The 12,054-nt window shown below is 34.6% G+C and overlaps 2 protein-coding genes across 2 annotated transcripts in view; both read right to left on the reverse strand.

Moving 5' to 3' along the window:
* LOC114646737 (annexin A2-like) overlaps positions 1-12,054 on the reverse strand; it is a 109,407-nt gene that overhangs the window by 71,286 nt on the left and 26,067 nt on the right. The gene's annotated exons all lie outside the window — the stretch shown is intronic.
* msto1 (misato mitochondrial distribution and morphology regulator 1) overlaps positions 1-12,054 on the reverse strand; it is a 94,727-nt gene that overhangs the window by 3,816 nt on the left and 78,857 nt on the right. The window contains exons 8-11 of the mRNA XM_028795059.2: positions 5,027-5,161; positions 2,459-2,611; positions 1,534-1,665; positions 1,210-1,394 (exon numbers count right to left, since the gene is read on the reverse strand). Coding sequence (XP_028650892.1) covers positions 1,210-1,394; positions 1,534-1,665; positions 2,459-2,611; positions 5,027-5,161 — 605 coding nt within the window. The remainder of the gene's footprint in view (positions 1-1,209; positions 1,395-1,533; positions 1,666-2,458; positions 2,612-5,026; positions 5,162-12,054) is intronic.

Below are 12,054 nucleotides of genomic sequence, written 5' to 3' on the forward strand. Positions count from 1 at the left end.
AGCACTAGCAATGTATCAAGAACAGGCTATACAGTACTAACAGCAATGATCAGGACTTCTAAAACAAAGTGAGAAGTTTTTATGAAACTACACAAGCTGTAAATATACCCATAAGATACTGCATCTCTTTTTTGTATCAGTATTGTTAAATCTGATGCTGTCTTAAACATTCCCCTGTTTCAGCAAAGTGCACATTGTTTTCTGATTTCTTCTTTGTAATGACAATATATACTAAGAAAAAATTCCACTCTCATGAGAGGATGGAATGGAGGTTACAACAGGTCCAAAGGTACTGTATATGGCGAAAGTATTTTGGAAGCATACTGTGAATGGCACAAAACACTGACTTCATTACACAATTATTCTACTTTTGCTATGGAATTTGCTTTAATCCATTCAGACAAAAATAGGGTAGTCACAACTATAATGGCAATACACGTTGCATGGCTATTTTGAAATCAGTGCATTTGATGTTATGATTATGATAGTCTTGACACAATCTTACAAAATCAGTTACATAAGGAGCATTCCCACCACAGTAGTTTTGTTTTCAGGAACCAACGATTTGCTGTATGAAGTAGGTCCTGGGCAACTTGTAGTAAAATGGCGCTAGTGCTTGAGGTCAGCCAGTCAGCAGAATTCATTGCCTGAGCTCCATCAATGATAGTTCTTGCTTGAATGAAAAACACATACCCTAGTGTAGTAGCTAAAAAAAGTAAAAGGAGGTACCTACCGGGAACTACAAATGGCCAGAGTTGCTACAGTGGTAATGCTACAAATGTTCCTGAGTTTGTAAAAAGTCCCTATGGTGGGAAAGCCCTTCTTAAGTGAAAACAAAGTTATATACTATATATATGCAGCTGGAGATCCACAAAGGGAGAAAAATGAATCACATATCATAAAATAGTTTTTACTCCTGAGCTTTCAACCCCTGCCAGGGGTTGAAAGCTCAGGAATAAAAACTATTTTATGATACGTGATTCATTTTTTTTCCCTTTGTGGATCTCCAGCTGCAAATATGCAAATCGTATCACAGACCTTCTCTTCCATATATACATATATATATATACATATATATTTATAAATAAAAACATCCAGAAGGAAAATTAAAATTGATTTTATCATTGTAGCATCAGGCACAAGATAACAGATGTAATATTTAACATTCTACTATACAAATAAATTAATAAACAGTAATGGTACACTGACCAAATCATGTTATGTGGACTGATCCCACGTAGGCATACAGATTGTGCAAAACAGCGATTTTCACGTAGCTCCCCACAGGCTGATACAGGCCTCCATGGCAATGTTTCTCCAAAATCAACCAGTGTATCAGGCAAAGACTTGTCCGACACCATTGGGAATGGAACTGAAGCAGAGGCACATAAAACCTAAAAAATAAAAAGTTAGCATCCACAACTAAACAAAGCAGTGTCAATGGAGAAGCATTACTTGAATCCCCAATTCGTAACATTACCCACAACATCAGTGACAGCTTTACAACAGTAATTCATGTATGCACATACTTACTTTTCTTCCAGAGAAAACTAGAGCATCAGTGAGTTGACCCATGGAGCAGCCACCATTGTGGAGCCGGTAAGGCAATGTAAGTGTGTCCAAGACAGTAGACAAAACAGCACTACTGTGGTACCAGCTGGATGCCTAGAAGGAGTGAGAGAATTTAATTATAATAAAAATTAATTTAAAACAGCCTATTTTTGCATCAAGATGAAGCAACATTTTTGGTTAACTGGTTGCTTGGTAGTGCTGCAAGTCAAATGTGACATCATATTAGATCATTCAACGTAAATTTTGGCATACAATTTTTAATTATTTTATTTGAAAAAATTAACATTGCATACAATCAAGTGAAATGTTTACAACAAATGACTTCATAAAACTAGGAAAATAAAAATGAAAAATATATATACCAGAAAGTTAAAAAAGAAAGCAACAAAACAGAAATTTAGCCTCCACCCAAATTTGGTATACAATTTGAACTTTCAAATATAAAAGGCATCATTGATTGATAGATAGATAGATAGATAGATAGATAGATAGATAGATAGATAGATAGATAGATAGATAGATAGATAGATAGATAGATAGATAGATAGATAGATAGATAGATAGATAGATAGATAGATAGATAGATAGATATACTTTATTAATCCCAAGGGGAAATTCACATAATATATCATAAGCTTACACAGTACAATCCTACTAACTAACTAAAGACAACCATTTTAAAACATGCAATCAACATCATCATCACATTATGCTCATAAGAAATGCTGTGATCACAGTAGGTTAAAAGTGTCACACTGTAAATTAGAGAAGGACTAACGTTAATACATATTCAATATTAGGGCAAATGTTATTTAAAAAAACATCCAAAAACCTAAATGTCAAATTATAGGTCAGTAAAGTCACAAAAACAATTTACAATACTTACATCATACAGCAAATATGGGAAAGTTGTATGAGGTGATGGCCTGCGTTCCAGGCCACCTCTCAAAGATAGTGGACAAAAGGAAGAACTGTTATTGGACAAATATACAAAGCTCAGGACTGAGTTTATAAGATGATACACATCCTTTACAACGCTCTAGAAGAGAAAGAAAAGGTAAAATGAGATGACAGGTATATCCACTGTAATGAAAAAAGTACATCACTCATAAATAGCCAGATATTTAGCACCTGCAACCTGTTGTCATTGTAAAAGCCATAGCAATGGGCACTGTTTACTGGCACCTTTAAAAAGCACTGTAAAACTTAGCATTCAACTCTGACTATTTGCTTTATATTGTTCCGTCTTGCCCCTGTTTAATAACATCTCCACAATAAAATCTGTCATGCATTACTGAAAATTATTTTTTTGTGAAGAATGTATACTTGATTCCATAACTTGAATTAGACAATTAGGCATTAAACCAGAAACATTTTCAGAGTGTCTACAGACATTTAGTTGTCATTGTGAAGAATGTTACTGCTCACCCTACTGCAGGGGTGTAAAACTCAAGGACTGCCAGCCTGTGTACCGTTTTAATGCAGCCCGCGTCACTAATATTCAAAACATGTTACATAAGGTCTGCTACGATAGGTTGGTTTTCTCAAAAAGATCCCTTTTAATGTCCTTTTTATATATCAACTGTATTTATATATAATTTAACTGGATTATTTTTTTAAATGGCAGTAGTTCTCAAACTCAGTCCTGGCAACTCTAATTGGCTTTAAGTTTTTGTTCCTAGCAGTTTCACAACACTAAACAGCTGCAACTACTTCAGTGTCAGCCTCAAGATCATTTGTAAATAACAGAGTGAAAACTATAACACAGCTTACAGCTTGCTTCATTAGGATAGGACTCAAATTAAAAAAAAACAAGAGTAATGACAATTAACTAGAGTAATAACAATTGCTCATTGCATTTGAAATCCAAAACAACTTTGTTAGGCTACAGTGCCTTTTGTCAAGCCTGTTAAAATGAGTTCTATTTTTTTTTTTTTTTTTGTAATATAGGACCCTGCATCCTACTGATATCAAGCTTTTGATAGAGATCTCTCTAGAGGGGGACTCATGTAAGATGTTCACATAAGGTACATTTACAAAACCATACAAAGGTCTGAAATATCACTTCCAATTTTTAAGCAATTATAGTACACCCTTTCCCCTTAAAAATCTATAGTAAAGAATGAGAAGCTAAACGAACAACATTTGGCTTGCAAAACAATTTTGCAACATCTGGTTAACAAGAATTAAATGAGACCTAAACTATTCTTAAAAGGAAAAAAATAAGACAGTTTAGTTAATTGACTTAACAAAATAAACCTAAAACACATTCCCAAATTATTACAATAAATACAGCAATTAGTTCCTACTACTTGTCCCTGTTCATAAAACCAGCAAAGAAATCCAGGATTTGATTCCAGGACAGCTGAAGGGGCAAACTATATTTACTGAGATTAGCCTTCATCACCTTTCTGTAGAAGGTTCAAAAGACAAAATAACATCTTTCATCTACAGATGGCTGTGCATTAAACTCATAAAATTATAAGAATTTTGTACAGTTCATGTTAAAAAGCAAAGATTTCAGTAAAAAAAAAAACAAAAAAAACACAGATGTTGTCGACAAAAATAATACTAAACAAGTCACCATTGTGTATTTCACTCAGTCTTGCCTGTACTTTACAAAGTAGTTCTAGTACATTTCTTTAAGATGGGTAACAAACTATTGTAACAAATAAAACAAATGTAGCAAAGGAACGATAATTTTTGCTCTCTCTGCTAATTTGAAATTTGTCTCTCAATGCTGGGCTGTGGAGTTAGTACAAAAACTTTCAACTCTGTCTCCTCAATTTATGGCACCACTGACTCCTATTCCTCTGTAATTAGACTGATACATTTACTATGACAATTGAAAGTACACAACATACAAGATATAAGACATGCCATTACTGCCAGTGCAAATCATCAGGCTATTTTTTAGCAACCAAAGCTGTTAAAGTTTGGGTTTAAAGGCTATAGTATAACGATGCCATTGTGGCATTTTTATATAAGACAAAACATAAGATTAAAAAAGGCGATATTTTTTTATTAAAAGGCTATAAGAGGCTATATTTTTATTAAGGCTATTAAAAACAGTTTCTATTGAATACATGTAAAATAAGAATTTCACAGATTACATTACAATTTACATTTAATTAGAGTCAGTAAATGTTTACCAGCTCCAGTAACCCAATAGTTGCTTTCAACTCCAACTACACAGCCCAGTCTAAATGTCCAGGACTTTTTCCATTGTTCACCTAGAAACTAAACATACTGCTACAGATCTCATTTTGCTGCTAGAATGGAGAGCAACATCAAAATTGGTAACAACTATTCTAATAAGAAAATATGGGAAATTCTACAGTTATCAGCTTTGTTTATTCATCAATATTACATACAGAAAATGTGCAGCAAACAACTTAATAACAACATTACATAAGTAAAGCACAATTGAAATAACAATGTAGTCAAAACTCACACTTTGTGGATGAGAGACGGGGGCCAGGCCCAATGTGAATATCCCCCTCCCACCATATTCATCATGGAGCAGTTCAGTTACACTTGATCCCAGACCAGAAAATCCATCTTGAATGTCACAAAGCACCTGAAACCCCTAGTTTGATTTAAAAAAAAGGATAAGTGTCAGCTTATAAGAAGAAACTATTAAAGCAGTTACACCATAATAGGTGCTTGCCTGTCCTGGAATATAACAAACAAATATCACTGATTCAAACAGACTCCATAAGTATATTTATTAAAACCATTAGTTCTCTTGACCAAAAGTTGAATTTTTTATGCTTCATAACATTTTCCTTAAAAGAATACTCCACTAAAAAAATGTAATTTTGTATCAAACTTTGCAGAATTTGTAATGATAGCTGAGAAAAATTTAGTTCACATTTTCATGGAGAAGAGATAAAAGATTTCCTGAAACAATGAACTTAACTGGTGCCAAACATTAACAGCAGCAAACAGTATCAAAACATCCATGAAAAAAAATCTCAAACTACTCATGTTGCATAATGCAAATGTCAAGTATCTAGTTTTACACTCACAACATCCCAGACATATTTTTGCTAAAATGTCATTAAATAAACCATATATGGAAAATCCTCTCATGCATGACAGTGAGACTCACACAAACAAGATTGTACTTTTTGAACTGAAGAAACACCTACAGTCCCCAATCCCATTTATTAATCATGAGCTGTGTTTATTAATTAGCTACCCGGACATTTCACACGCTACACAACTACAGTACTTTGAGGTTATTCACTAGCGGATTAAAAACTGCACCAGTGAAATGACCTCCTGCATGTTGAAGCATATTGGATATGCATATATAAGGCATTCTTTCAATTTAGTTTTATTACTTGCTTTTCTTTAACTTTGATCTTTAATTGTACACCTCTCTCAGACCATGCTCTACAATGTTCATATTACATGAAGCACAATGGTAACCAATGAAATAGTGGTTATAACAAACCTGATGAAAAAATGATGGGAGAAGGTGGTTTTCAGTTCAAAAGCTCAATATCATTTATATGTGCTTCACTGATGTACAAAAGAAGATTTATTGGAAATGCACTATTTAACAAAGTGTCAGTAAAAAAATTAATTTGTGGCATCTATAAACTACATATCCATATATACAGTATAAATGTAAAAATTGACTGACTGACTAACCTTCTCACTCACTCAATAAAAATACTATTTCCCATTTAGCTAAAAGGCTGAAATGTAGCACCATGGTACATATAGGGCAGTAGGTATCCACTAAGGAAGGGCATTTTGATATATCAATATTTAGGGGTACCAAAAAATATGCTGGACAAAATTTGGAGATAAATGGGTAGAAAAAAGTAAATTAGCCAATACTTTTTTTGTCAGTATTTGTTGCTAATAATTCTCCGGTATGGACGACATTCTAATACACTATTTCTCCCATTTCATCACAACACAGACAGCAATCGCATGGAGAAATGGGGCATGAAAAGTAATGCAAATGACAGCTATCTGCACAAGTGAAGTGAAAAGATCGATTAAGCTCAAACAAGATGTGTTTAGCAATTGCTTGCCATGTACTGTGGCTATAAGGCATAGTCAATTTAATGCAACTGATCCAGTAAGAAAGGTATATAATATAGATTATCCACAACCCCCCAAAATCTTATCTGCAATTTTATGCAAATGCTGATGTGGGGATTACAATTCCCATCAGCAAGTGTGATGCTCTAGACAATTTCATCAGCACTCAAAGTTTAAATCACAAAACTGATAAAAGCTGTATGTCATCATAGATAGCAGCTGCTGCATTTTATTCCTCAAGCACTTTGCGATAATTATTTCACTGCATCACTGCTTTACAGCATTTATCTTAGAGCAGTGTTTCCCAACCTGTATGGCACCGGGACCCGGTTTTACCTTTTAAAGATCCTTGCCAACCCAGAGACAGTAACTAAAGAACTGGGGTGGAGTGTTCCCACTTCGTGAATCAAGCATGATTGAAGAGTAAGGGTAGGAGGGGTACCCTTTGGTGAAACAAGCGAAATTAGAAATGAGGAAAAATATCACATAGCGCTGATGACCAAAGACACTTTTCCCCTTTTTATTTTAATCTGGTCCCTTTTCTGAGAAATGTGGTGCCAAAACAATATGCAGTGTTGCCAAACCCTAATCAGCAATCTTCCTTTCTTTACCACCCCCTCCCCCCCAAAAACTTAAGCTTCCAAACCAAAATACATGTTTTAGTAAGCTTTTCTATTGCAAACTCTCATGTGAAATTTAATGTATTCGAAAGGAAATGCTGCTGTGTTGCTTATAATTACTTATTATTGTAATATCTGACAATCTACAAAGCAACATTCGGGCAGCCAGGCAGTGGTGGCATAATTCCCTTGACAAATGTACACTTCATTTTTGCAGTGTGCACCACATGTGACAATAAATCTGAGATAAACTGATTACACTACATTAAGTCAATACCAACCATGATTTTTTTTTTTCATCTTTCACAGAATGTGATATGAAGACAACAGGACAGTGGTTTCTGAGTAAAAGTATTAAGTAACTTGTTTTTTTGTTGGTAGATATTTATTCAAACCATCTCTATACTGAAAAAACAATAATTTTAGGCTTTGACGCTAATGGAAAAAACTTTAAATCACCTTTATAACATTACTGAATACTGTTATTGGTGATGTCCTTTATTACAGAGTTCTGCGCAATCTCTTTCACAACAAGGACTGTATTTTGCATGTTCAACGGTAAGCTGCTCAAGTGAACTAATAATATTATATCCTGATTAGGAAAAAATACAAATATTGTATACAGAAAAGTTCTTAATTACACAGCATTTCTAATACATCCAGTTAACCATTGGCACTATAAGTAAGGTCCATAAACTTAGAAAGTTTCCCAGACGAAGCCGGGTAACAACAGCTAGTTATTAGCATTAGACTGGGTATCATGAATGTTCTGATGTTGTCTGCAAACCTATTGTATATTTAATTTTGTTAACTTCGTTCTCCAAGAAAACGTGAGATTTGAAACGTTTTCTCAGCCACCACTACACACAATGTGGACTTCAAGTTCACTCCTTCATGTACATTCCTGAAACTGCTCAATATATAGTTAAACTCAGTGATTACTGCAATAATTTTATTTAGTCCTTATAAATGCATTCTATTCATAGCTAAACTACTACAGTAAAACCTTGGATTGCGAGTAACTTGGTCTGCGAGTGTTTTGCAAGACAAGCTAAAATTTTTAATAAATATTTACTTGATAAACGAGCGATGTCTTGCAATACGAGTAGTTCGTATACACTTTGTCTGCTGAGTGTCACGTGATCACAACTGAGCCATATGTTGTTCTCTCTCTCGCCACGGGATTGTGGGTAATCGTCTCCCATGCTCAGTCCCAGTCTGCGCGCCTCACTCATACAGTCAACATCTGTACGAGCATATACTGTTTACTATAGCATTGTGACCATGTGCGTGTGTGCTGTAACATGCAAGTCCCTGTCTTGCACCCCAAAACATGAAGCTGAGTCTCAGTACTTTAGCAACACCAGCTATATTCAGCTTGAAACAGGAACAGCACGGTTATTTATTGTAGCGGGATCTGCCACTCTCTTATACACAGCAGTCAGGCAGCGTCATGGCCAGGTTAATGGTTAAGTAATACTGTGCCCTGCGCATTTATAATTTTCCTTGTATCACCCATCAACGGCAGGCGCTTATTGCATGTCCGAGATCTTTTTGGATTCGCTTTTGCAGCGAACTGCTACAGCGCTGGGAGCCTCCGGTTGCTCTGGGACACTCTTCGGTGTGTCATCCCGTTGGGTGGAATCCCAAAAGAGTTTAGAAACCTTACAGTGCGTAAAGCATTTTTTTTATTTTGTGTCCAAGTGTAGTGACTCTTCAGGCAAAAGCAACTGTTATTGGAGAGGCTCCTTGTTAAAGTCGCAAAAAAAGAAGAAGATTCCAGTGAGCCAACAGATAGCAGGGATTCCGTTAGTTAGTGTGAAAGCCGTCCTACACAATAACCCTCCTCTCTCTCTCGTCTCCCTCAAACCAGCCATGATTCTATTCAAAGATAAAGTGCAGGTTAATTTGTTTTATATATTTTTACTTTATATTTTGTATTAATCATTTTTATATGAATAGTTTTGGGTTGTGAAACTAATCATCTGAGTTTCCATTATTTCTTATGGGGAAATTTGCTTTGATGAGTGCTTTGGATTTCAAGCACGTTTCCGGAATGAATTATGCTCGCAATCCAAGGTTCCACTTAGACAGATAGTAGAAAGAGTCTCTGATGTCACATTCCAACTTGAACACACTGCACACCCCTATTTTTTCTGGTACTGCAACTCGCACACATGTCACGTTAATTTCAAAGTAAAAGTACTTCTTTTTGGAGGTGTGCATTTTTTTTTAATGGAACCAAAATTTGTTTGAATTCCTAAATTAATATTTGTAAAATAATATGGATAGTAACAAACATTGTATTACATTGCTACTGAGTAGCTAGCTACTTTACATTTAGGGCAGATTTAGAAAAACCCACCCAGTTTCCTTTCAAGGAAATGCAGGTTTGGGGGTTTGGTGATGCTAATGTATGTGTGTGCTTGTATTCACCTTATGATAAGCTGATGTCTCATCCAGGGACTGTTTCTGCCTCGCGCCTGATGCTTGCCGGAATGGACACATCCATGGATTGATGGATGTAATCATTAAACATCCATGCTCTTCAGATATGCAGTAGCAAGGTGTCCTGAATTTCATGGATGTTTTGGGCAATTCACAACACAGTGAAGACGAACATTGTTTTTCACTGTGATGATATCTCGCACTGCCACCAGGTGACATCCTCAGATTTACATTAAGTATGAATGCAAAGATAAACAATATACCGCTTGCATAGCAGTAGCATCCACAGGTGCACGCGTCAAATGAAATATAAACCCAGCCTTAACACACGATGTAGTTTAAAGTCTTTTGTGCTATAGTTGTGTCTAACTATTCTTAACCTTTTGGTAGATTTGTTACAAGTATTTTCACAGATGTGCTAATGAAAAAAAGGCTGTCTGACACTAATGAAGAACTCCCCTCAGGAGTTAAGATAAACAATAAATGTAGGTAAGTAAAAATATATTTTAATATTTTACAGTACAATTAATGTACTACAGGGTCCTGTAGGTGTCAAATGAATTATGTAACTCATTCAAACTTATTTTTTTTCCCCGGTCTCTTTCAAATGCAGTTCCGATAATGGATTGACAGAATTTTCTCACAGAGCGTGATATTCCAGAGTTAGTGGTGGAAACGTTAATAGAAGAAAAGGTAAGTTTAAAATCTAGTTTGTAATTGCACTGTAGTAGAATAGACAAACTTTTGGCTGGCAAAATTCTTCTGGTTTCAGTTCACTAAACTGCATATCAGGAAAAATAAATAGCTACTGAAATAAGAGTCAGGGAAAAAAAAATCCATAATTCGAGTTACTTTTTTTTTTTGTTGTTGTTGTCCTAACAATTACGGGGCTCCTTAGTGTACACATAGATAATGCCACTTAACTTTCACAATAAGTTCTGTGTAAAAGAATGTTATGATAATGGAAGTTGTGCAAAGACTGTATTTGACATGTACTGTACTATCTGGCAGCAACTGCTTTGTTTGTTGCCTTCAACACATCAACTACTAATATTTTCAGACTATATTAAAATCTTATGGTACCCATGTAATTAGATGATGTCTATCAGACCATACAACATTTTTTTTCTTAACGAAAATGTGTTGTGTATTTGCTTTTTGCAAAAAAAATACTTTATTAATGTCCTTAATAGATGTGTTTGTATGAAGATATGCATTAAAAAATCTGTTATTGTTTAATAAACATTTTTATTACTTGGGTAATTAATGCAAAGCTTGCTCAAGCAGTCAAATACTAAAGTGATGCAAAACGCGAAGACTGCCGTATTTCAGAAAAAGGGCCAAACATTTACACCATATTTTCATAGCTTCATCAGCATTTCTCTTTTATTACCATAATACTTTGAATTTAAGATGTGAAATTAGTGCATGACTGGGCAATATTTAAACTGGTGAGGATTCATTGCATCTTTTTTTAAATACAGTAATGACAGTGCAGAGGAAGTATAATTATGTTTGGGATTCCATGTACTACATTAACTCAGAAGAGTAAGTTATTTAAACAACAGATGCACATGGATTTTATGTTTGCAGTTCTATAATAATTTCCATTTTATATATTTTAAATCAACATAATAGATCTAAATGATATACATCTATTACTGTTTCTGCATCTTTTTCATTTCATAATATGAATCAGTTTAGTATAATTTAATCCACTTTTTTCTGCTTTAAAATATTCTTATTGTGCACCCTTTATAACTGTCAGGGAGCATGTTAAGTTTCTTTTGTTTAAAAGATTATTACGGCCAGTTTTGGTGAGGGAAGGAGACAAACATTAACTCACCTTTGATTAAAACATTTATGCAAGAAAACTTAGGTCTTACACAAGAACTGAAGCTCTTAGTAATTGTCTGCAAGGAGAAAAAATACCTCCCAGCTTCCTTCACAGTTTCCAGAATTTAAGGAATTTAAAACAAGAGAAAACAGCTAAATGTATGATACATTTGGTTATAAATAGTAACTATGCATTGAATACACTGTTTATTGATTTATGAATAATTTTTCTGTTGTAATGGATACTATTAAATTGGTTAAACTTGACTTAAACACATAGGTAGGACATAATATATTTTTTAACAATACACAATATATTAATTCTTTATCTGTTGCAAACATGACAAGCACACTGCATGCAAGAATGGGCTTTCTGCTCTGGTCTGACATGTGTGCATATCACATAATAAAATCAAGGAGCAGAAAAAAAAAAAGGAGATACAAGACTCCACATTTCAGTATTTTCAGATGTCTGGGATTTCACAATAACTATAGCACGTGTGTAGTTTTTTTG

The sequence above is a fragment of the Erpetoichthys calabaricus genome, chromosome 2 (genome assembly GCF_900747795.2).
Source record: "Erpetoichthys calabaricus chromosome 2, fErpCal1.3, whole genome shotgun sequence".
Classification (NCBI taxonomy): Eukaryota; Metazoa; Chordata; class Cladistia; order Polypteriformes; family Polypteridae; genus Erpetoichthys; species Erpetoichthys calabaricus.